This window comes from Necator americanus, chromosome X (genome assembly GCF_031761385.1).
Source record: "Necator americanus strain Aroian chromosome X, whole genome shotgun sequence".
Lineage (NCBI taxonomy): Eukaryota > Metazoa > Nematoda > Chromadorea > Rhabditida > Ancylostomatidae > Necator > Necator americanus.
This window is the reverse complement of record NC_087376.1, coordinates 526,404-552,219: the sequence shown is the minus strand read 5'-3', so window position 1 is coordinate 552,219 and position 25,816 is coordinate 526,404. Positions and strand designations below refer to the sequence as shown.

Below are 25,816 nucleotides of genomic sequence, written 5' to 3'. Positions count from 1 at the left end.
AATATAATTCGGAAGTGATGATTTCTTCTGCACAGGAGAGGTGAAAATAACCTCAGTGACATACATGTGTACATTTTGCTGTGGATCTCAGACAAAAGTGGTGAACACAAGGACGTCACGTATTAGGTTCCAGCTCTTGAGCACTACGCTTCTGAGAAGTGTGTGTGCATTTCTCTCAGTCAAACGACTGTGATTACCCTGCCATATATTGTTATCACATTGATAATTCAATATTTGACAATTCTAGTTCGATTGTTTTCTATTGGTGTCCCCTGGAGGCTTTTTGATGGAACCTTTATTTGTCTAATGCACCGGCTTTTTCGCCTTTTTCGTAGTCTTAAATAGGGAGAGGTTGATTAGAAAAATGTTACGTTACAAGACACGAGAAAGTTTGAACCTAGTTCGATTCTTTCGTGCTGCAGATATGATGCAAAACCCTTCGTTTTTTTAGCGTTTTGCGAGGAGCGCGACTGTGCAAGCAATATCTGCCTGAACGGTGGGTCGTGTCGTGTGGACGACGTGACGCGACGATTCGCATGTCGATGTCTGCCTGGATTTTCTGGATCGCTTTGTCAAGAAGTGTGCAACCTCCAATGCGCGAATGGTGTTTGCGTGAAAGGAGCGTTCGGAAAGGATCAATGCCAATGTACACAAGGTATTGAATTTCTCCAAACAGACTATGTACAAGAATATTCATCAAAATAAACTGCTGGCAGTAGTTTTTGTGCTCTCTGAAAAAAGATTGATGGTGATTTTATATTTGAAGTGGTGCAAAAACTCGGCACGCTATTAAGAGTTTGTCCTCGTTTCGCTTTGTCCATGTTTGATTCAGTTCCTTATAGAATGGTTAAAAATTTGTCTAGAATGAAACTATTATCGGAAATAGTGCGCGGAATACGCCTCAAATTTGAAAATGTAACATTAAGAACCAAAATAGCGAGGATCGTAGTACCTTTATTCACAACCTGATACAAATTTTCGAATTTCTTTTGGTCATCTGACTTCTCCCGTATTCTTAAGATGAAGACAGCGGAAAGCAGAAACATAGTTACCTTGAACATGTTTTTCAGTAAAAGGCCAAAGGTGGTAAAACATGCAGTTGCTATGTGAGCGTAAGAGTTCTGCAAGGGCTAAGCTCTTGAGGATAATCTACAAAAAATCCTTTCTCCATAACGAGTTGTTGGAGCATGCTAATGTGTCTTGTAGCTATACAGATCGTGGTTTAGACCCAACTGCTACCTTTAACCCCAAAAAGCGTTCTATTTGTTCTACTGAACGAGATCCCTTCTGAGAATATCGTTTTCAGCAGTGAAAGCGGCGTTAGTAATATTAATCGTACTGATTCTTTTATTATATACATTAATAGTCGTCTGTTTCCGACACATTGCTGACATTCCTTACAAGTGAGATTACCTCTGAAAGGTGAATATCTTGAATTTGAGCGAATACGAAACTTCGACTCTAAAACTTAACATTAATCTTGTATCCAAACGCAAACCAGAAATAATGTGTGGTCCAAGCAAGAAGTCTCTTTTCGGCTTAACTAGACAAAAATCCGTTGGTTCCCCATTTTCTGAAGGATAGAGGAGGTTTTGAATAGTTGCTATTGCTATTTTACTAAAAACGACCACATGTGAATGCTTCTGCAGTGCATATTTTCCTATGGAAGATGTGACTTTTGTTTATTATCTTCCTGACTAGGGAAAGGATGACTAAAACCTACTTAAGTGTATCCGAGTTTTTTTCTTACCACTGTAATTTAGCCATTTTTACGGTTTGTGTTAGGTTAAACAATTTTTCAGCTGTACTCTAAATCGGAAATAACTTCTTTTTTTGGACACCTTGCGTAAAATAAAGCTTATTTGCATGGGAAAGACTTCTCTATAATTACAGAGGAGACAACTTAGAAATGTGCAAAGTTGAGCACCCTACTACTGATAATGATAGTGATCCTACATTCTCAAACATTCAACGACTCCTCAATGCCATTTATTTTATTTTTTGAGCATTCATTGCTAGAAAAAAAAACACGAACCAAGATAAATACAACTAATTTCCGATAAAAAGCATGACTACAACATTTGGCACTTGGAAATGTCGAGCATTCAATGAACATTTGATCGGCTACCATGGGTGTTAATGTACTGTCGGTTACCGCATACGAAAATCTACCTGGAAAAATGTGTAAAGAGAGAAAACAACATTAATGAGATATGGTTTTTTAACAATATAGGCTTTTCCCCCTACATAGTTGTCTAAAAAGGGTACTCGTACTTTCTTGCAGTGTTTCCAGTCCCCTGTGCTCCATCATTTTAATCTGTCTAGGACGAAATGAAACGTTTTGTTGTACACCAAAACAGCTACATATGGTTCTTGGCTAGAGCGATTACCTTGTTCATAACTCGTCCGCTATAATGACCAGAGGACAGGTTTCTCTTTAAACCAATGGAATAAAATCGCCCAAAACATTCAGGTCGAGTGAGTAGAGGCGATGGTGAATGTGGTAGTAATGACATGATTTTGAAATTTATGTAGGTTGGTCTGGAGCGTTGTGCCAAGTGTCTGGATCGTCGTTGGAGGGATGTATAAAAACTGAAGATTGTGGTATTGGAGAACGGTAGGTGGTCATTGCTCCCGAAGTTTCTTTTTTGTTACCAGCCTGAACATCCGGCTAAAGCCCAGCTTCAGGCTTTTTTTGGTGTTTGCCTCCCTCGCCTTCACCGATCGATATGAAATAACAGCAGCGACATTTTTTGTAAAATTAGAATTGCTTTTTCTATCAACGCTCTCTTCATTTTTTTACCCAAAAATTTAGGCATGGATGTAAGACTATGTGGTTTTTCCCTGAGCGCGTCAGTTCTACACTTGGAAAACAATCAAACGTGATTTTACATCTATGTTTCTTTCAAATCTCCGCAATTTGGAAGCATTATTCAAAGTATGAGTCTCCTCCGTTTCCAACTAATAGCAAAGAATGATGTGCAAATATGAAATGACGTGAATATCACTATCGTAGTGATAGAAATAACGTTCTACGTCAGATCGCGTAAACTGTTGGCTACTATGTATTGTATTTAGGCAACCGCTCGCACGTGTGCTTCCTCCTTTTGAAAAAGGATGTTAGCAGTGTTAGGGAGACATGCTGGGAATTAGATGTGCGAAGGAACCATAGAAACCAATTTTACTGCGTTGGGGTTCCCGCGCACCATTTCAATCCCGCTTTCGACCCCGACGCCATGATATCTACCTCTCTTTCTGGAATTTCTTGACTGGGACACACACACATACACAGACGCACCCATGTGACAGAATAAGCCCGTTATTATACAGCATGATAGCTAGCAAATTTGGGAGTATACACTCACATGAAAGTTTATTTACCATCACTAACATATGAAAGAAACTAACTTGCTTCATCAAAGCCAACTTACATGGTGAAAAGGTAGAGTGCTCGCCTATCAGGTGCATGGCGATGATTCGGCACCTCATCATTGCAGAGTTTTGCATCATTGTGGAGTATTTTCGTGACACGCAGACAAACACACACCCACACACACACACCGATTAAAAGCATTGTTATATAGCATGATAGTTGGGTCGAAACGACAAGAAGCACGGACAGTTGCGCATGCTGCTGTTCTCGAAGCAGTGTGGTGGAGACAGCGGTTGGATTTGAGGTGGGATCATCATCATGGGACTGCAGAGATGGGTGACGATGGCGAGGATCCTTACACGATCCCAACCGCTACGCTACCATTTGAACGACACCGCACCATAAATCGTGATTTTTTGGCCGGGCTGCTTGACAGAAACTGGTCTTGTATGATATTTCTATTACTTATAATGAAATGTTAAAGAAGAATTTTGCGGCTCTCCCACATAGCTATCCGAAGAAGAACAGAAGCTAAGAAAATTTGTGTTCACTCTTGCATAGTCATTAGGATCAGGCTGTGAATTTCCCAAGTATTCTACAGATCGTGGATGTCTAAAATAAGGTGATAATAATTTAATAATAAACCATATATGCCACATTATATATCATATATAATATAATAATATACCAAACCTTTTTGATGGAGGTTCAACCTCCATGTAATATCGAGTCTCGTTTGAAAGATCACACATCAAATCTATGGAACGACGGGTGCAGACATTGCTTCTGGATAGGTCAGCTACTGGAAATAACTATGCAAGGGGACCTGAAGTTTGCAGGTTGCGGTTGGTTATGTCCTGACCTCAGCCGAGTTCAGAACATTAGGGCTGATTTCAATTTTGAGTAGAAGGTTGACATTAACTTTGATTAGTTGTTCTTGATCTACGCATGCGTGCATCGATTTGAAATCAGGCGGGGCTGCTCGCCCGCCAAATTAGGCGCAATGCCACCACATGTTTCTCGACATGACACTTCAGTCTTGTTATCTCCTGCTTCAGTTCCTTTGAAGAAAACTACTATTATTCCTTCTTTGTAGAGCGAACCAATTCTCGGTGTTTCAGTCACTTTTTTTTTTCCAGTGCATTGCTGAGAACATTCATTCTTATGAAGATGTTGCGGATAACTGATTTTGGTTGTTGCTTTGAGAGTGGAAAATGAGAGTGAGGGTGAGTGTGAGTTGACGTGAGAGTGACAGCTGACTTTCTCTTCGTAAGCTTGCAATTTATGGGAAAGTACCGATGGTATAAGCGTCTCAGTGGCAGAATACTTGCAAACTTCCACCTTCTGGTTCGAAACCGCCCGTTTCCACTGCTATAGAAGGTGCGATAATTTGTATTTTCACAGAAGGGACTCCTCTCATTACACGAAATCAGAAACTTTCCGCAACCTCGATTGAGCATCTTCATCTGAGTTGAATCGTACAAATAGTTTTTAATTTGAGTTTTTTTTTTTTTTTAACAGAGTCTCTGCTAGGTTTTCCTAACGAACATCAAAATTGCTCCATACGATAACGGACTGTTGCTCTCTCAAATAGACCTGGTGTATGGCTGTTTGCTCATTACTTAACATTAAGTTACTACAAATTATTAGACTTTATTCAGGGCTATATAGTCTTGTACGGGTTTTTAGCAGGTTTCCCTGATAATAAGAAGAAAAGATGCCATAAAACAGTGGCGTGACTATTTGGTAAAGCAAACCTTCTTCTTTAAATTACCATCAAAAGTATTGCACAGGGGTCAGGAAGTTATATTTGCGAGCTTCATGACCGAGGGGTGTGCACAGACTCTGGGCTTGTTCGGCCATTAAATTCTATGAAATCCATGTTTGCACTACTGAAAACATGTTTCTACCTCTTTCGCGAAAATTTGCCTCAGCAGCCAATGTCGAACCTTTATGTTCCCCTGTCGAAACATTGTGTCAAAACGTGATGCTTATTTATGTCGTTTTTTTTTTATATCACACACACCGTCTGATGTGCCGCCGCGTATCCAGGAAGCTAATGAGCGTCGTTAATTGCACCGCGCGTCTCCTGATACCGTCATAATCGTTACAGTAGCCTGGTTGCTCCACTTGTGCTACGTCTTCAAGACGCCCCGCCCACGCCACCCTCCCCTCCCATTTCGCCGCGTCTGCCGCTCTTACGACGATTTTTTTTCACCGCGCCTACAGCTCTTATGATGCGCTGTTAAAATCGAACGAAAAGGAAAGTAACTAGTATGACATGTTGTTCGAAGGTCTACATAAAGTGTGCTTGTAAGTTAATATAAAAGAAGGAAAGAATGAAAAAGGTTTGTATAAGTGATATGCCATTTAGAAATGCGAGTGAAAAAGAAAATATCCTGTGTCGACTTGTTAGGTGGAAAACAGTCATTCATCTCTGGGAATGCAAGAGATGTTTCAAAAAATGTCCCACTGATCGGTGTTATGCTATCTTCTTTACTTTTTTCGCTTTCTAAGGATTTCTTTTTGTTTATTTAGATGGGTAAAACTGGCATCCAACGATTAACGAGGCGCGAATAATGCCTCGCGCACAAACACTGTACCTAAAGGTATATCTCGAAGATGCAGATGTCTCTGTTCGCCACTAATACACCTAACCCGTCATATTGATTTTATGTAGTGTATAGATAGAAATGAAGCGATAAAACGCTGTTGAAAGAAGTTTGATGAATCATGCAAAGTTCTATTATATAAAACTATATAAAACGTACAAGCAAATGTTGAAATATTTGACATGCGCTCTATATAGACATTATATCTAAGTGAAATTTTGAAATGGTAAAATGTAGAAGGGAGTTTAAAGAATGTATACAAAGTAATAAGCGCATAAAGTTGCTGTTATTATAGCTGTTGGAGTTGAAAGTTGAACACGAATTCGTTGAATGGCATCGTGACAAACATACTTATGCACTGCTAGTTTATATAGAAGACTTAGGGCATGTAGTGTGTTAAATTATGAGATGTGTGAAAATATATGCGTGATATTCTTTTCCCTGTAGCATCTTTTTGAGATAGTTTTTACTTATGTCAAGTTACATTGGATAGAAGGATCTACTTGTTGATAGCATGATGATAGGACTGTCCCTATGTAATCGCGTAGAATTGTGCCTCGAATTCACAATTCGTCAGATGTACAATGGCATTTTTGAAGTTTTGTGGCTACTTTCAAATAATTCTGCTTTATATGGTGACAGAATCATTTCTGAGCTCCTAGATATTATTTGTAGGCAATATGATTTGTTTTATAATCTTCCCATTGACCATAATTAGATATACTAATAATGAGGAGGCAATTCTCCAGAACAATACAAGACGGTAGAAATCCTTATATTAGGTTTTCTTTTGAATTACGTCTCGTCATCTTTCGAATTTATCTCTTCTCTTGGTACATTTCACACGCGTCCAGTTTTTCCCAAGTTTTTGAGCAAATATTTTGCGGTGGGTTGCTCCTCAACTTTCTACTTTTTATTACTTCTACCAAGTTACATGTGTAAATGGTAGTGCCATGCAAGCTTTATGCGCATTTCATCTCATAAAGAACCTATACACCTATAGTCTCGTCCTTGAATTAAATTCTTTCTCCAGGTGTGTTGAGAACGATCATGGCCTCAAGATTTGTACAGGTGATCCATGCAAGTCACGACCTTGTAAGAACAACTCTACTTGTATAGCCGACAATGTGAGTTTAAAAGAGGATTTTGTTAATAATTACATATCTCTATCTCTCTGCATCTAAACCTCATCTGGAAGAATGTAGAGGAAAAGAGCGTCCTGAAACTCGTTCTTTTGCATTCTTTGTCGGCTGCTCGCGTTCTGCAGGATTCTTTATATAACGGAAACAGAATCCTGCAGAACGCGAGCAATTTTCATTATTTCTCTCAAACATTACCTCTTGGAAAGTACTTTTCCCGAGATAATTTTCGCAAACCCTCAATATTAGCAATGAAAATTCTACTAAGACTTTCCTTAAAATTCCTGTAGCTAAAAGTTTTATGTGCAATATAGTGGTTGATCCAAGGTAAGCAGTGAGTTTCATCCTCGTCTTTTTATATGCACCTAAGCTTCCTTCACAACTGATCCACCTTTTCGTTTTTCCATGAAACTCTCGTGTTACAAGAACAAGATCACACTTACATACATTGTTGTGCGGAATTTCTGGAGAAATGACTTCGAGCGCAATACGAAGTATCTTCTGATTTCTCTTTTTTATTTTAACTACACATATAATTATTATAATATTATACATAAGTTTAACTAAGCAAATAAAGCACAGGTGTCCGAAAATCGCATTCTGCTAACCTTCGAACTCGTTCGAAGAGATGTAGTGCCGTTCAAGCCGTACTTATGGGGGAATTGTGACTGCTGTTCTTCATAAGTTTGTTCATTAGCAGCTAATAAGATGGCAACGTGGACGTTGTCATTATTATTGCGGAACTCATACGCTAGGTGTTTGCGATCATACGGCAACAAAAAGAAATAGCATTAAAAGGGAACTTTCGCAAAGGTTGTTTTTATTTTCTAGGATTCTTTTCTATGCTTATGTCCTCCTGGATTTGCTGGGAGACTATGCGATACTGATGTGAATGAATGCGAACTTATGCCTTGCCAGCATGGTGGTACGTGCATTAATATAGAAGGATCATTCGAATGTCTCTGCGAGATGAGGTTCACCGGTAAGCAAAACGCCTAATAGATTTTGTCATATAAAAAAATCTTTTGGTTTTGGAGGACTACGATGTGAAAATGAGGTGGCGACCTGTGCTGCAAATCCATGCTTGAATCAGGGAACATGTATCGACACGCAAAATGGCTTCTACTGCATCTGCCCTCATGGTTTTGAAGGAAAAACATGTCAGAACGAGGTTGATAGATGTTCTTAATGAAGCAGTGTGATTTAGACATTGTTTACAATTGCTTTTCAATCGATATTAAAACGGAAGAAATTTCATGATGTACAAATTATTCGTTGTAGAAGGTTTGGGATGTTTTCCTGTTCCTTGTTTTTCCTGTTACGAATTCCAGGCTAAGGAAGAGATTAGGTTGACCTCCAAATGGACCTCCAAGAACCTGATCAACACAGACATAGCTCAATAGTTCTTTGCAAGATGTCATCGACAGCAAAGTTGAACAAGGAAAGTCGTGCAACAACTCCTTGTCTTGCTTCAGTCTCCACTTCGAACGGTTAGGTAGATCCGGCTGGCGTTCGAACAGCAGCAGTTGTTCTTCGATTCATGTTCTCGATTAGGCAAACGAACGTTCTTGAAATACCTTCGCCGCCAAGCGCGTTGAAAAGACGCTTTCGGTGAGGAAAGTCGAAAGCGGTTTCGAAGTCAGGGACGACTAACTGCACGGGCTTCGAGTGCCGCTACCACACTTCGATCACTCTCCTAACAACGAACACCTGGTCGAGAGAGATCGACCAGGGCGAAAGCCTGGTTGTTCATCACGGGTCGTTACTTCGCAATGTTTGTTGATGCAATTGAGGATAATCTGCTCCAAAGCCTTGTACGTTATACGCAGCAAAGATAATCCTCAGTAGTTCATGGGTTCCGTAAGGGCGAACATCCTGTGAAAGAAATTATGATAGCGTGTCTCCAGGAGTCAGGTATTCTTTCGTCAAACCATATTGAATGAATGATCTTCTTCATCTTACGATTTCCTGACAAAGGAATAGGTTCCAGCATTTCCGCTTTAATCCCATCATCTCCGCCAGATTTTCCATTCTTCGCTTTCTGGACACAGATCAGACAGAACCTCCTACTCGATCGGCGGATCCTCGCTAACCGGTGTGTATATCGGTCGTTGGACACGCTCGAATTCAGGGAAATGGCGACAAACAATGACTGGTATCGCAACACGTAGCACACTCAGATCGCAATGAGTTTATTAGTTTGAAGTGCCACAATTACTTGGAGGGTTTACTGCGGGCCCGAATGTGTTGTACTTGGCATTTCCAGATGTAAAGGGTAAAGGATAAAGTGTCTGGCGTTAATTAATCCGCTCGGGATGCGCCACCACGTTCACTTGAATTCAGAATCGTTTGAGGTTTACGAATGTGTAGTTGGCCTATACAATGACTTGCGGGTGCCAGCCCATGTGTCAAGTCAGTGTTTGTATCCTCCCAGACAAGACTGGTGCCAATTCATCGACCCCGCAGTGATGAAAGACTTGGTGAGCAGAAGGGCGGATTCGAACCTCCGATGGATCGTGTAGACAGCGGAACCTCCTACTGACTGAGCTACACCCGCCCATTTGTAGCATTAATTATCTCACTATTACCTCTTTATTCGAATACTCAAGATATGTTTATTGAATTGTTCAAGTAGTCTTTGAATGGCCAATTTTGGCCAAATTATTATTGCTCTCGTTATCTCACATGCTATCTTTCGGCTAGGTATACTATCCCACTGTTCTATTTTTAGAAGTCATCATCTGCATGCAAATGTGAAAACCCTTTTCATATTTGCGCGTTAGTGAATGGTAAACCAACATGTGCTTGCCCGCAAGGATTTACTGTAAGTCTTTTGGCAATGTTACTGGACATCTATCCAATAGGAAAAAGTATTTTACAGGGTGCAAACTGTACGGATATCGTCCGTGAGTGCGATTCGAAGCCATGTCGCAATGGAGGGCGGTGTCAGGACGTTCCTGGCGGCTTTCGTTGTTACTGTGCGCCTGATTTTGGTGGAGAAATTTGTGATACTGCAATACAGTGCTTGGTTGATGGTATGTTCTGGAAATCTAGAATATTGCTGAAACTAGCTGAGTAGACTTCAAATTATAGTATCGCAGAATGTGTGTGACGAATAGAATCCACGTTTGAATATTAAGGAAGTCCTTGCCTCAATGGTGGCCGTTGCATTCGTGGATTGTCCGAGAATCATTGCGAATGCGATGGAAACGTTACTGGACGGCATTGCGAACAAACGTTTGTAACACCAACTTCTGAACCTTGCGACCCGAACCCCTGTCTGAATGGAGGTAATATGTCTACGGATATTCAGGCTAGCCCTTATTTCTCCCACAATCGGTTTACCATTTATTATGATTTATTATATCATATTATTTATATCATATCGTATTATATTATTATCATTATATTATTATATCATCTATTATTATATTATTATATCATCTATTATTTTGTTATTTATCCAGTTGCTGTCGTTCTTTCCTTTCCTAGAATTATCATAGCTTTATTTGTTGTCATTCTCAATCCTTGTCTTTTTTATTGTTCGTGTCGCTTCTTTTGAGTTCCCTTATTTATAAGAGGAATGGGCAGGCTAGGTATGGGACATTGACAAAGGACAGGCTTAGAGAGATGAAGGCAGCGACTCTGACGAGAAAAGCAACGGTTGAGCTGGCCAAAACAGCATTTCAATTTCCTTACTCTGGGTTACAGCCAACGTTCAAAATCATCCTTTTTAAGCTACATGTCATGCCGATGGAAGTTTTGCAATATGCAAATGCCTCAAAGGATTCAGTGGAAACACATGTGCAGTCCAAGATACGCTTCCCACATGTGACCCAAATCCATGCAAGAATGGAGGCAAATGTCAGCTTATTAAAGGTACGCCTTCCCATTTCTTCGCGTGTAAAGTCGTTGCGATTAATCGCTGAGTTTAGATCTGCCAGAAGATAGGTTGTTATGTAACTGCGCCCCTGGATTTGAAGGAAACTTTTGCGAGCATCCGGTATGACTTTTCGCTAGTACTTTTTCCTCAAAATACTCTGGTGTGCGTTCTTATGCATTCTATGTCTAACACAGCTCTCTGAGTGGGAGTCCAATGTGGAAGAAATCACGTCATCTTCATCTCCGAGGTTGATGGCAGTGACAAATTTGACAAATGCTGTAACGAACGTGACAGAAGTCACTACTCTACCAGCAGCAACGACTCTAACATCAAATTCCAACACAACCCAGGTGAGTTTGTGCACAAGAGGATTTTTGTCGATCGAATGAGCACTAGCAGTAAAGACTAAGGCGAATTGTCATCAGCGCTGTCCCTAAATGCAAAAGACGCTCGTCTCCTAACTTCGACCGACAAATTCATCAGATTCTCTATGCACATTGCCCTAACTTATCCCTCGATGTTCAGGCCTCTTCTTGTTCTTCGTGTGTATACTCTGACAAATGTGTGGAATCATCATCAGGTACGATCTGTGTATGCCATTCTGGTTATCAAGGACCTCATTGCGACCAGCCTGGGGAGGTATTTACTCAATCTGCATAATTTGCACTGTATTTTTGTCTTCTTATCTCATCCTCTTCAAAGGTTGCTTCTACTGCAAGAGGAATTTTTTTTCGTAACTAAATGTACCATTTTAGCCGTGCGATTCTGTCATGTGTCCACGTTCACTAAAATGTCGTCCGTTAATTACTATTGGAGACATCCGTACGAGATGTGATTGTCATATAGGGTTTACTGGTCGCGAATGCCAACGGAGTACTGTGGGGTCATTTGATGAAAACAGTCTGTTTATCCATCAAAGTCCCAGTGTTATGATAGGGTAGGTGTTGGCGAATTTTTAATTCTAGTAAAAAAAGAAAAAATAATTGAGCATCAGAAGACTTCTTCACATATGTCTTTTAGGTCCTCATCCGGTCCACTACCGTACAATCTCAGTTTTTCCATGAAAACTACTGTACCTTCCGCACACATCGTCTCAGGAGAGAATATATTTGGCCAGAGACTGTTCTCCATAACTTTGAATAAGGGATACCTTGTCGTCACAATCCAGGGGATCGCTTACAGAAAGCTTATTCCATTTACAATCAACGATGGTAGCTGGTATACTTTGAGGCTGGTGAAGAACGAAGAGGTTAGAAGTTATCGGTAACTACTTGGCTTCTGTATAGACTATCTGTAAGCGAGTGAAACGCAGTAGTAAGCGACCGTACGCGATGAATATGTTAATCGCGGTGATGAGCCTTCGTCATTCGAGGCGAACAAAGCTTTCAACCCCTGAATCGATGAATTGGCACCAAAGTTGTTCGAGATTGTAAGGAAACTAACTTGATCTGTCGATTGACCCTTGCGATTCATGCGTAAGCCGCATGCGCGTTCATAAAACCTCTACGATTTTGAATTGAATTCGAACACGACGCATTCCAAATGGAGCGATCACCCCTTTAACTTTCTGTTTTTTGTATACTATTTCCTCAATTGTTTTCAAGGACGTGGTCATTTCTGCTGTGAACGAGGACGGCTATCAACTCGTACTACAATCGCTACCCCGACAGACGACTTTCGACGTCTTCGCCACACGTTTCGGCAAAACTTCCGACTCCGAGTACTTCGTCGGCTGTGCGGCTGATTTCATCATAGGTGACAGTGACATCGATCTTGCCACATCTAGCCGAGGCACTGGAATAGCGCACGGTAGGATTTCTTCTCGAGTCTTTGATGTGGTCGTGTCCACAAATTTCCTTTCGTTCAAGTTCGGTCTCGATGTTCTTGAGATCTTATGTTTCTAGGTTGCCAACATAGAGAACATTGCTCGAAAAACCCATGCTTAAACGGTGGATCATGCTTGGATCTCTGGACTCATTCGTCTTGTGTCTGCCAGCCACCATTCTTGCCTCCTTTCTGCATGCACTCACTGCCTCCCAGTACATTTGGACATAACAATCAGACATCGTTTGCTGAAATTCAGTAAGTTCCTACATCTCGATTCTGCGCTTCCAACACCAATTTATTAACGCTTGCAAATTACACAGAAACTGTTCACCAAACAACCAAAGCAGTTCGTGCCTTCCACATACGTGCATTCGCAAAAATCCCTAGATTTCTGCAAAAAGCTTAGAATTAATGTATCGCATAGCCGGCGTTCAAAACCATTTAAATTTGCTGGGGTCATTCTTTCGTTCATCATAAAGATGCGTTTTCGGTGTTATTTTTACTACTCCAAGCAGTCGAAATTCATTTCTGTCCGTCTATTTCTGAATAGTGTTACGTCCACTGGTTTTAGGAGTTAAGGGAGTTTTTGAAGGACGCGTGAAGAGTGCCAAAAATCCACTCTCGTTGGGTGAGCAAAAGAAAAACAAAAGCAAAAGTTCTCAAGCATTGGTTAAACTTATGTCACTGCTATCTCCTGTGCTGCATTTATCTTATCACGCTACCAAAAATTAAAGTCTGCATATTAGATCATTGGATCCATACATCCAAATATTTCAATTCTGGTCATTACTCCCAAAAATTTAAGGATCCCTTTCGAAGTCTCCCAAAATCTGCGATTCTCCACCAAAATCCAGATGATTCTGCGCTCAAATCGACTAGATGGTGCGGTTTTGTTTCTGGGTGAAACTGGGGACGAATTATCGACCTTCACTTCAATCTCTCTAAGAGACGGACACGTTCTTGGTAAGTGCTAGGAAAATGTTGGAATGATCTTCGTAGGGTGTCGTTTGCAGTACGTTCTCGTGCTGGAGGGAAGTCAGTCCATGAGTTAGAGTCTCACAAAATCGTGAACGATAACAAGGACCACATCATCCAGGTGTATCGAGAGCGACGACAAGTTCGGGTAAGCGCTCTGCTAAACTGATCATTAGAAACTGCGATAGCATTTAAAGGATAAAGGATGGGGTGTACGCCGTAGATCAATTTTTATGAGGATGCTCCTACGCGTTCGACTTTAATTCAGAATTGTTTGAAGTTTATAAACGCATGTGCAGCCTTACATTAACTTACGAGGGCTACCCATTGTGTCAAGTCATAAATAAATAAATATATACATATATGTGTTATAAATCAAACATATGTTTTATATAAAATTCTAGAGCTGCTTCGTCTTAGATAACTCAGTTCCTCGAAAACCTAATAATACAGTGGAAGGTACATAATAATCTTAACTTTCTTTATTCTTCACAGAGAATACTTGATTGGGTTGGGAAAATGTGTTTCAAAAAAATATTCAAAAAATGGCTGTTTTTTGCACCTTGGAAATAGGTTTTCCTAAATAGCTTGCTCGATTGAAAAACTGTCAGTAAAGTAAAAAAAAAAAGTTTTCGCTCCAGGATTTTTCTCTCTATACAATACTTCACAATAATAACTCGCTTGTCCTGTAAAAATGCATAGCTTTTTTTTTTTTTAAGAGAGGATGAGAGCACATTATCGTTGGCGCGCTCCCACTCCGACTTTTTCTCCTTATTGTCTCTGACTGTCTAGCAGAAGAATTTATCCCCTTCATCTCCATTAAGAAGAAGGATTTCAAATATATGTTGTATGCTTCCTAATAGAGCGTGAACTAGCAAATTTTCTCCTCTATCCCAGTACACTGTTCTTGTTTTTTTGTCAGCTTCTGTCGCAGCAAAGTTATGGGCTCAAAACTTAAACCACTCAGTTTTTCATGCTCAATGGGCTCCAGTTTTTCGGGGGAGATGAAACTTGTCAGGTTCGAGTGTATTTCCACACACCCTTCAGTGAATGGCGATTTTTCTTCTAAACGGAGATATTAGCTGTTTAATTCCGCAAATTTTCGCAAGCAGTGAAAAGCACTTCCTAACTGCACATCCTCCTCCGTTGTCAGACGACTCCTTCAAAATATTCCTCCCCTATTTCGCATTAGTGGATCTTGTAACACCTTACTGTTTTATCTCTTCTATTCCTTTTGGTGGTAAATGGAGAGCTTAGGTGAAGGAGGGCACTTTGCCAACCACCCTAATCTAAGGAACCTGAGTACCGGCTCCGACTATCGGGTATCTGAGCGGGACCCGCGTTCGTAAACCTCAAACGATTCTGAACTGAAGCGAACGATAGACATCTCAACCGGAATTATTAACACTGGACGTTTTATCCTTTATCCGTTTGCATCTACAAACTTTTACATAAAAATCACCTTTTCAAGCTCGATATAGATGGGAAACTTGACTCGGAGGGGACAATACCGTCACGATTCGATCATCCGATGTTTGCAGAAAAACTGCAGCTTGGGAGCTCTCGAGGGGTGCCAAAGGATGCTTTCATTACTGATGATAATTTTAAAGGTGCGAGGATCCGTTTTTTTTTTCTTATATTCACATTAAAAGATTCTTATTAAGAGATTGGTCGGTGAATACGTAGTTCACATTTTTGACTTGCACTAAATGAGCAGTGCTGCCACGATATGTATCATGCTCCAAAAACGGCTTTTTCAGAAGAATATTCTCCCGGTTCATCCTGATTGAATTGCTCTAATTTCTAATTTTCTACATATTGCGATGAATTAAAGCCGCTGAGTCTTTTAGAGTATTACGAAGATTTAAATCTTTTAAAATGTGAAGATAATCAGGAATATCTTAGCTGGAAGTAACGACATTTGAAAAAAAATGAGTTTTCCCTGTGGACGGTTTAGAGTTAGAATTCACAGATTTATTCTCTATTTTTTGCAGCCTGCGCATAATTATCTGCTATTATCTGCATCATCAAAGCTATTTCTTTCAATTTTACTCATGCACTTATCTCTTGATGTCTAGGATCTCTCCAAGACATACGTATAAACGATAGATCCGTGGTTCTCCATCAACAACCATCCTTCGAACTTGATATATTGAGTGGAGTCGCAAAGCTAGAAAATATACTCGAGGTTCATATAAGTTCAAAGTAGTTTGTTTCTCTTATCTCCAAAATTTGCCTTTCTTGTCGTTGAATTTGTGAATTTAGGGTTCAATTTCGGATGATATCTGTGGCCTACGGAACCAGTGTGTTCATGGGACGTGTCACAATACCTTTAATGACTTTGAATGCCGTTGTAGTAATGGCTTTTATGGTAGAATGTGTGAACGCAAGGACTATTGTTCTAGTGCGCCCTGCCCTCTAACTGGGGAGTGCAAAAACGTCGGAGATGGTTTCATTTGTGAGTTATTATTTTTTTGTGAAAAAAAAAAGAAAACCGGTAGCGGCATTCCATCTTTTTGCTAACGATTTTACAGACTAATCATGTGCAGCTTATACAGTGTTGCACTTCCATCCCATCACTTTTTTTCGTTCAGGTACATCGCCTTTAACATTGAAAAGAAACAGTGAAATGGTCTTCAAAATGTCCGAACCCAATGAAACCAGTTCAGTTGTCAAGTTCTCTATAAGAACTCACTCCCGAGAAGGTCACGTGCTTACAGTGGTGGGGTTCTTTTTCGTAAATACTTGCAGCTTTAGTGAAAATATACGACTTTCAGGAAACGAACAATACTTTGGTCAAACTCACGCTGGCAAACGGACAACTGGCTGTGGCCGGTACGGCCTCCATTCCGATTCGGAAAACCGTCGCGGATGGCCAGTGGCATTCGGTTGAGCTTAATAAAGGCGTTATTTACGTCGACTCAGCTAGTTATGGTAAAATATCACTCTTCCTCACATGTTTTAAAGTCTAATTTGAAATTTCTCAACTACTGTGGAGGGCATTTCGGTTCAGCGTGTAGTCTCAGAGCTTCATGTTTACGTAAAAACAAAAATAGAACTGCGGATTGTAATCAGAATCCGTCAATTTGCTCCTCCTTTGGTCCCAATGTAGATATGTCACTTAGGGAGTGCTTTTGTATGGTCGTCGCATGGATCTTCTAGTCTATTATTCATAGATTGCTAGCAAATTCTGGCACTCGGAGTTACCTTGTGCCGGAAATCTAAGCTAGTTGACGTGGCGCATTGTATATGCTATATTTCCCTGCCGAAATCAAAATCCATTCAAGTCTGTTGAGTCGAGGACTAATCCACGAGGTTTTTCTTCATATTAAAAAATCCACAAAGAAATGAAGAACATTGAAGTATTCCAACACGCTTTTTAAAGCATAGAGTTGGAGCCAGATCACCGACTACCTTCACTTTTTGAGGATTGGCGAAGTGACCACTTTCACCTGTATCCAATAATACAAGGGAAAGAAATGCCGAGTGAGAAAATAATTACGAACTATCTATCTTTGAACGTGTGGCGCATATGTGCAGTTGGAGCGCGTTTTGCTACTTGCTGAAATTTCCTCAAATAATCGTTGACTATCTTTGTTAAGAGAGAAAATCACCAAGCAGTGAGGCATAATTCGCAATGCATTGGAATGAATAGAACTAATGTCTGTATAGCAGATTCCAAGAAGTTTCGTCACCCCTGAGAATTTAAGATTTGACGTTCGGCATGAAAATTTGAATGTTATCATTTTGAAGACCACAGTTTTTCATGACCAAGAGGCGAAAAACGAAAAGTATAAGGAGATGCAGAATGGAATTTGACGCAGAAATCTCCACGGCGCTTTTTTCATTCTACACCGGTTAAAATCAAATAAGTGAGTTGGAATGAGGCAATTAGAAGAATTATTATTATTAGAAATTTATTAGAAAAGATATAGCATGTAAAGGGTTTTTTTTTTTAGATGGGGACGGAAGTGGGTGGAGCAAAATTAACTAAGGCTTCTCCTAAAAATTAACTATGGCTCCTCCTTCAGGCATCCTGAGACGTGATGATAAAGCGCATAGGTGGAGAGCGCCAATGGTGTGGTCCACCATCACTTTTCCCAGAAAAGCTGCGCGTTTTTTTTTCAGGCGAAGCCGATTGCCTTTGTTTGTATGAAATAAGGATATTTATTTTTGTGTTTCCGGAGAACAAACTTATTCCGAAAAAAATTCTCCAAGAGTATTGACCTCGCTTTTTCCACGTGCTTTTAGCTGATTTCTTCCTTACGCTATACTGTAGCTACTCAGCTTACTTTGAACTGGCTTCTGCAGAATCTGCAACTCATCATCTTTTCACTCTTTTTTCTTCTCTTTTTTCGCTCTTTTTTTCTAAAGTATTGCGTTGAAGAATAATTTATGAGAGCTTTTTCATATTTATTTAAAGGGAAAAAACAACGAGAACTTCGTGGGTGATATGCTCTCCGCTCTTATTCGCGATTTCCTCCCATCTTTTAACGCATTTTTCGATGCCCCATAACGCTTGTTTTTTTTCCAGTTCTTTGTATTTTATGTCCCATTCGGATGCTCTCTATAAAGAGCGCAAATCTCTAAAGCTGCTTTGGCACCTTAACACCTCGATTATATGGAAAATCAAATGTTGCTGAAAATGCGCTGCTTTGCCTGTTTGACATTCGGTCTTATTATAAAAATCAAATATAAATACCAAGTAAATAGAGAAAAGACTGAGGCATTCTAGCATATCGCATAGAACAAATAAGCCACTTTCAAACAGAATAAAGCGTTTTACCAGCGCTATTCATTTCATTTGTGGCTCATTTTTTATATCTAAATATGTGTCTGTAGTAGTATCCCGTCATGAAATGCAGTTCTTTTTTTCCGAGATCTTTTTTTAAACGTTTTCGAGGATGCTTTAGTGTTTAGGTCTGCCACCTGCAGTCCAGTTGCCGGACCGTATTTGGTCAGGATCACTTCGCTTCGGCTCAGCTGGTGTGCCATCCTTTGAAGGTTGTCTGAGAGATGTCTCCGTAGGCGACTTGCCTCCGCTGTCGTTTTATAGAGAGGAAGAATCTGGACACCCGGGCAATGTCACGTTCTGGTCTGTTGAGAAGCGCGTAAAGGTGAGTGAAAATTCCGGATAGTTTCAAGTTATTGTCTGCTGATTCCCTAATTTGTTCCAAATAGGTGGCTACGACATGTCTGTCTTCGCCACAGTGTGGCAGCGCATCTCCTTGCATTCGTGGAGAATGTCGCGACCTATGGAACGCATACGCATGTATTTGTCCAGCCGGATTTGAGGGAGCGCTGTGTGAAGTTAACGTAGACGACTGTGTGAAGGTGGATTGCGGACGCGGCTATTGCGTGGATGGTGTTGGTAAATCAAGGTGTTGATGAGTTTTTTCTTCCGAAGATTCCGGGTGAAGGAAACATTTACGAGAGACCAGAATATGCTTGTTCAGATGTCATTGCGATCCTGGGTTCACAGGCGAGTCATGCGATGCTGAAATAGATATGTGCGCTACAATGCCTTGTAAAAACGGAGCCGTTTGTACTTCTTTGAACGGAACCTTCGAATGTGAATGCAAAAATGGATGGGTAGGAAAGACTTGTGAAATCCAAGTGAGTAAGTTATTCCTGTTGCGAAACTTTCTTAACGAACTCGGAATTTTCTAGGATGAGCCGCTATGCACTGAAAACATGTGTCGAAATGGTGGAACTTGTGAAAATGTGAGGATCAGAGTTGATGTTAGTCATCTAATAATCATTCAATCGTTCGTTCATTCAAGAATGGTTCCGGTGCTGCGTGTTCATGTCAACCAGGGTTTGCCGGGCGCTTCTGTGATGAGCTTGAAAATCCTTGCGAAAACAGACCATGTGCACACGGGTACTGTAAAGCAAAGACGACATCATTTGAGTGCGAGTGTGAAGAAGGTGAGAGACATTGTTTACTAATCTGTTCCAGGACGATTATATAAGAAACATTCAAAAAGGAGTCATGTGAAATTATTCATTCAATCATCAGTTCTGAAACTTTTGCATAGTCCCAATTCTGGGGAGAATTTATTTGAATATTCTGAAATTCGAAACGATAAGGGGACCATTGTAGAAGGATTACACAGTCTGCATGAGTTGGAACAAACCTTATGAAGAGTAATGCACAGATTACACATCGAATCTAAACTTTTTTTGTTGGATCCATAGTTTTTCCAGAACTTTCGCGACGTAATTCCTTTGGAAGGCATATTTTTCGTTTTAAGTACTTTTTTTCTGATTTGACTCAGCTTTGGAACTCCTAATAACTGCATCTGTTAATTTAGGATATTCTGGCAAAACGTGCACTGAAATCACTGACAAGTGCACAAAAACTTCGTGCAACGGCAACGGACAATGTTCTCCAGTATGGAATTCAACAATCTGTACCTGTAACAAAGTGAATTTTGCTTTACTGTTTCTTTTTATTACAAGAAGAAGTTGATGACTTACGTTGCAAAGCTGTGTGATTTACGCCCATTTTATACGGTAAAACTAGTGCAAACTACCTTTTGTCGCACTACTACAGTTCTTTAGCGTTGGCGAGGTGCGAGTTGCAACCAGTTGGTTGATGAATGTATGAAGATTCCATGCGATAATGATGGTATATGTGAATCTGGAGAAAACGGATTTGTATGCCATTGTTTGAAATACTATATGGGTGAGTGGAATTCGAGGTGTTGGTGTCCCACTTCAACTACTTCATGTGATCTTAGGTGATCGCTGTGAAGTTCTCGGTTCTTGCCTGACGAATCCCTGTGAACGCGGTGAATGTCTCCAGCTCACGCATGATAGCCATTCTTGTAGCTGTCCGAAGGGATATGACGGTACCAGATGCGAAGTATGACATTTCTTTCTTGCCACAAACAAATATAAACCAGTGGCTGTATCCAGAAATTCCCATGAGTTTACGAATTTCTACTATATCTCTCTAAGCATGTGATAAAAGTCAACAACTGGTATATAAGTTACGATGAAGTTCTGGATACCGCTCTAACAAGGTACACGTCCTCACTTTGTGAAAGCGCACAAATTATTTCGTCGAGCTTGTTTTCGCAACCATACTTGGCTGCAGTCTTATGCCTCAAAATCCTGATTTTTTTTTGGAACCTGCGTATTTTTACTGTGAACTATATGTTAATCACGATATGGCCTCCAACTACCGGTAAAGAGTTCCTAAAGTCGAAAATCTCTCCAAACGCCGCCTTTACTGACAGCTTTTTTTTTGTCGCTTTCTGTTATGGTTGGTGTGGAAACGCTTCCCACTTGCATGTAACTAAATATTCGCCCAGCACGTCCGAGATTTTTTTAAAACTTTTTTTTAAAGGTTCGTATAAACTACTGCCAAAAGAACCCTTGCTTGAACGGTGGGACATGTGAACCCTTGCTAGGAGAACATAAATGCCATTGTATCACGGGTTTCACTGGTAAGTACAAATCGATTTTGCGTTGAAATATATAAAGATAAAGATAATGAAATATATAAAGATCATTGAAGATGATAGAAAAATAATATACTTGAACCAGACAGACTAGACCCATTCGGGCTTGGAACAAATCCGATTAAAGGCAGCATACCACGAATCTGGGGTGGTACGGATTTCAGGGGGAGTATCCATATATAGGGTCGTAAATTATGGAGACCGAGGTGATTCCGATCATCTTTCTCTGAATCACTGCAAGCAGCCGGCCCCTGAATGCTGTTTTGTAAGATGTCTTCTACTGCAGCGCGCCAACCTTGCACGCGTAGCGTCCCTTACTGCCTATCGGGGCAGTCTGAATTGATTTTCGACGAATCGCAGGGCGGAGGCGGTGCAAGGGGTGGAGCGTTGGGGATGGCGTTGTACAAAACAGCATTCTGGAGGCAGCTGTTTGTAGTGATACAGGGAAAGATGAGCGGAACGTCTACCGTCTCCATAATCTACGACCCCGTATACGGATACTCCACCTGAAATCCGCACCACCTCAGATTGGTGGTGTGCTGCCTTTAAGTTATTAGAAAAACCTAGTACTCGAACTATCTGATAATAGCTCAACGTGTTTTCGGAGATATGATTTTTTTTATTCCGATGAGGTAGAATATATGAGAAATATTCTTGCAGGTGTGAACTGTGAGACGGATATTGACGAGTGCCAACTGGGTTATTGCTCTAATGGGGCAACTTGTCGGGATCGAGTTGCAGACTACGAGTGTAGTTGCGAAGGCACAGGATTCACTGGTGAATAACGAAAGTAAACCTGGCAAGCACTGGTCGAAAATGCTAACTTTAAATTGGTTACAGGGAAGAATTGCACCGTGGATATCAACGAATGTGCATCATTATCAAACTGCTTAAATGGCTTATGTACGAACACTATAGGAGGATACAGATGCGACTGTGAATTTGGTAGGTGGTACCTCGATGCACCTTTCATCTCGCCACAATATTGCTGTCGGCTTCTGCCGTGTAGCGCAACATTGAGCTGGTGTCGTACAGGCAGCGTATCAAGAACAGATTTTATTCCTCGAGAAATAGACAAGGATAGTGGGGTAGTTAACGAATATGGGCGTTACGATGCTCAGTTTTCTCTCGTAATCTAGAAAAAACATTACAAAAATAGCCTTGTGTGATTTCGTGTCTAACGATGCAATTTATTACGTTTGATGAAACGCGGGCATTGTGCATGTGGGTTTACGGAGTGGGCGGGGCTGTTGCTGCTTATTTCGGTCATAATAGTTGGATCGCTGACGTGGGAATATGGCGGAGTTGCTTGCGTTCTATCACGTAATAAGTTCCGTCGTTGAGACACACAGAGCCATTCCCACAGTTTGCAGTACCAAGGGGAATTTGCGGTCATCATGCTCATATTCGTGAACTACACCACCTATTTACTTGCGAAGAGATCTCGACGTCGTCAAATTTGTAATATTCTGCCACTAAAGGCATGAAAATACCATGATTTACACTTCTACACTTATCTACTCACGCGCAGATCCCAACATCTTAGTGCGTTGCGTTCAATACCAACCAAAGACGCTGTGACTTTCAGGATATATTGGTCGACGGTGTTCTATTAGGGATCCTTGTCAACCAGATGCATTAAATAGAACGACACACAGCTGCGTCCATGGAAAATGTACGAATCCAGGAGTGAAGGTACGATCAGTAACGTTTCCTTCTCACTCAGCTTTATTTCCTTGCTAGTTAATTGGTGTGAAGTAGCTATCAAAAATACAAGCATGAGAACACATGATTCGATCTCTCATCGTCTCACACTGGAAAATATCACCGCCATTATTATCACGCCTGTTACAAAAGGAGGGTCCAGAATTTAAATGCAGTCCGGTGGACGCTCGGACTGTGATCTGGACCTTGCTTTAAAATACCTTATAATGGTTATTCCATGCGTTGTTTTGCATATTTCTTTCCCTACGTCATCAAGCTTGATTATTTTCTTGTACAGTCATTCCTTTTTATCATCATTTTTTACACAAATTCTCAAGTGCTTCTGCTATTAGATATACGCCTAAGTCTTTCAATAAGACTTCTTTACTGAATACACCTAAGTCCTTCAATAAGACTTCTTTACTCAAAAAATTGACCGTGAGCATTTTCAACGCAACCACTACCCGAGATGCTTTTTCGTAGAGTCGAAAATGAGGTTAAATGGAAGATAGAAGGAACGAAATGATTAGTGTTCCCGATATCTTAAGGAATGCGAAGGAACGAAAAACGAAATATCTGGCATTTGGATTGTAATTTTAAGAGCTTCGATGTACCGGAGCTCTAGGAATTTATAAAATCGGGTGTCCTATGGCTCTTTTAAGAATTAGTGGGTGAGATGACTGCTCTTTTTGTAGTGTGTTGTTATTGGTACGTATTGCTTCAGACGGATCATTTTGGCTATGAGACTTCCACGCACGAATGCAAATGCAATCGAGGATATACAGGACCACAATGCTCAACGCTGGTGAGTATAGAATCAGTTTTAGAGCTGTATTAAGTTCACGCACTATTCACTCACGGTGTTTTTTTTTCTGATCCTATTGCGGTCTTTCCTTCCCCCCTCTCTTGTAGAATAGAAGGATATATGTCAGCAAGAGTCTTGCCTCCTCCCCTAAGTTCTAACTGCTCTCTACACCGCTTCGAGCGCAACCACTTACGCAATTACGCCGCGCTTCATCTCGTTTCGACTCTACCATACTTCTATCCTACAAAAGAGAGGACGTCAGCAATTCACGATTTTATTCTCCAATGAAGGGCGGGTGTAGTGTAGCGGTTAGAGGTTCCGCTTCCTGCACGATCGATCGGAGGTTCGAATCCGCCATAGCGCTCACAAAGCCTTTCATCCCTCCGGGGTCGATAAATTGGTACCAGACTTGTCTGGGAGGATAAAAGCACTGACTTGACACATCGGCTAGCCACCGCAAGTCATTGTATGGGCCAGATACACGTTCGTACACCTCAAACGATTCTGAATTGAAGTGAACGTGGTGGCGGATCCCAAGCGGATTGATCAACGCCAGACTCTTTATCCTTTAAAGTTCTCCAGTGACTACAGCTGTTAGTCGCTGTCATGTTCAGTTGCTTTATGTTTGATATGTGGGAACGCTGTAGTTTCGCATATCATCTGCAACATTGGATTTTGTTGTCACGATGAGACCAATACTTAGGGAATGGTGTTTATAATTCCCTGCACCTAATTCTGAATTTCATCCAGGTTTCCGAGCGCAAAGTTCTGTCATTGAGCTACATCCTTGGACCAATGGTTGCAGTACTAACAGTGCTTATGATTCTCGGGTGCACTTTGTTGGCGTTTGTCGTTCGAGGCAAGCGTGCTCTCCATGGTCACTACAGTCCCAGCCATCAAGAACGGAACGGTGCTCGACTACAAGTGAGTCGTGTAGCTTTTTTTAAAACTGGAACGGTGCAGCTAACAAGATGCGTAGCGTAGTTGGAAGTCTGGGATCACCATCCTGCATTCTGTATTGCGTTTTCGACGGATTTCTAGTACACTTTTGCGCGGTACGATCCTCCCTTTACTCCACCTTCGCGGTCGCAGTCTGTCCCCAGCTGCGCTGCATTAATACGCCTATTTCCAGGCAAAACCGTAATCCTAACAGAATCTCTTTCCTTTAGATGAACTCTATGATCAAACTGCCCCCGGAAGAACGGTTAATCTGAGACTACAGCTCATTTTTGTACGTTTTTGATGTTATGTACTAACTTGCTATGTATTATATGTGCAGTGATACTTCAAAGTGCTCTGTTGTCATTCTTTACAGTTACGGGTGCTATTTGTCATGTTTTATTTCGTTCAATGTGTAATAAATAAATCTTTATTTCTTTTTGTTTAAATCTGAAATTGTATATCCTTCGAATAGGTCGTGTTGGGACGACACAGTAGGGTCGAAACGACATGAATCACGGACACTTCCCTGAGCGGCTGCGTTCGAAGCGGTACAGTGGATACAGTGGTTGGAATCGCGGTGGGACCGTGGCGGGACCGTGGCGAACTACAGGAATGAGTGGCAGTAGCGAGGATCCTTACACGATCCCAACCGCTATGCTCCGCCGCACCGGTTCGAGCGCAACCGCTTACGTCCGTGCTAACTGTCCGTGCTTTATGTCGTTTTGACCCAACTATAGGTTTGTGTGCCTGAGGGATTGAGGGAGGCATTTTCAACTGAGTCACTCTGCGCATCTATTCAGTTCTGCTGCTTTGGTACTGATATAGATTCGGCTTAAGTGTTTCGTAGAATCATTTTGTGATACAGAAGTCGAACATGAGGTGGTCGTTGAACACATGAGAAATAAACAGTCATTCTCATTTCCATTTTTTGCATTCGAATTGTTTCACTGATACCTCTTGGGAATTGAAATCTTCTCGCCTCAAACGAACTCTATTTACATCTCAGTATACACAAACAATACAAAGTTCACTTTTTCAATTAACAGCTTTTGGTTTGTGGTTTGGGGTTTGTTTGGCGAAATAAATA

General features: G+C 40.9%; 1 protein-coding gene across 1 annotated transcript in view; it reads left to right on the top strand.

The window, feature by feature from the left end:
• Positions 1-25,001, top strand: part of RB195_021092 (uncharacterized protein) — a gene marked incomplete at both ends in the record, with an annotated part of 29,680 nt that extends 4,679 nt beyond the window's left edge. Inside the window, 38 exons of the mRNA XM_064207653.1 lie at positions 452-655; positions 2,536-2,617; positions 7,019-7,112; positions 7,956-8,106; positions 8,162-8,295; positions 9,856-9,948; positions 10,006-10,159; positions 10,265-10,414; positions 10,863-11,003; positions 11,060-11,127; positions 11,202-11,357; positions 11,533-11,646; positions 11,763-11,944; positions 12,028-12,256; positions 12,612-12,816; positions 12,912-13,089; positions 13,640-13,797; positions 13,848-13,957; positions 15,281-15,419; positions 15,888-15,997; positions 16,075-16,267; positions 16,404-16,531; positions 16,587-16,743; positions 18,730-18,926; positions 18,991-19,190; positions 19,266-19,425; positions 19,480-19,533; positions 19,593-19,737; positions 20,124-20,236; positions 20,374-20,497; positions 20,553-20,677; positions 21,164-21,263; positions 21,939-22,055; positions 22,119-22,223; positions 22,867-22,973; positions 23,707-23,787; positions 24,538-24,711; positions 24,957-25,001. Of these exons, the coding sequence (XP_064063534.1) occupies positions 452-655; positions 2,536-2,617; positions 7,019-7,112; positions 7,956-8,106; positions 8,162-8,295; positions 9,856-9,948; positions 10,006-10,159; positions 10,265-10,414; positions 10,863-11,003; positions 11,060-11,127; positions 11,202-11,357; positions 11,533-11,646; positions 11,763-11,944; positions 12,028-12,256; positions 12,612-12,816; positions 12,912-13,089; positions 13,640-13,797; positions 13,848-13,957; positions 15,281-15,419; positions 15,888-15,997; positions 16,075-16,267; positions 16,404-16,531; positions 16,587-16,743; positions 18,730-18,926; positions 18,991-19,190; positions 19,266-19,425; positions 19,480-19,533; positions 19,593-19,737; positions 20,124-20,236; positions 20,374-20,497; positions 20,553-20,677; positions 21,164-21,263; positions 21,939-22,055; positions 22,119-22,223; positions 22,867-22,973; positions 23,707-23,787; positions 24,538-24,711; positions 24,957-25,001 (5,177 nt within the window). The remainder of the gene's footprint in view (positions 1-451; positions 656-2,535; positions 2,618-7,018; positions 7,113-7,955; positions 8,107-8,161; positions 8,296-9,855; positions 9,949-10,005; positions 10,160-10,264; positions 10,415-10,862; positions 11,004-11,059; positions 11,128-11,201; positions 11,358-11,532; positions 11,647-11,762; positions 11,945-12,027; positions 12,257-12,611; positions 12,817-12,911; positions 13,090-13,639; positions 13,798-13,847; positions 13,958-15,280; positions 15,420-15,887; positions 15,998-16,074; positions 16,268-16,403; positions 16,532-16,586; positions 16,744-18,729; positions 18,927-18,990; positions 19,191-19,265; positions 19,426-19,479; positions 19,534-19,592; positions 19,738-20,123; positions 20,237-20,373; positions 20,498-20,552; positions 20,678-21,163; positions 21,264-21,938; positions 22,056-22,118; positions 22,224-22,866; positions 22,974-23,706; positions 23,788-24,537; positions 24,712-24,956) is intronic.
• Positions 25,002-25,816: the final 815 nt, after the last annotated feature.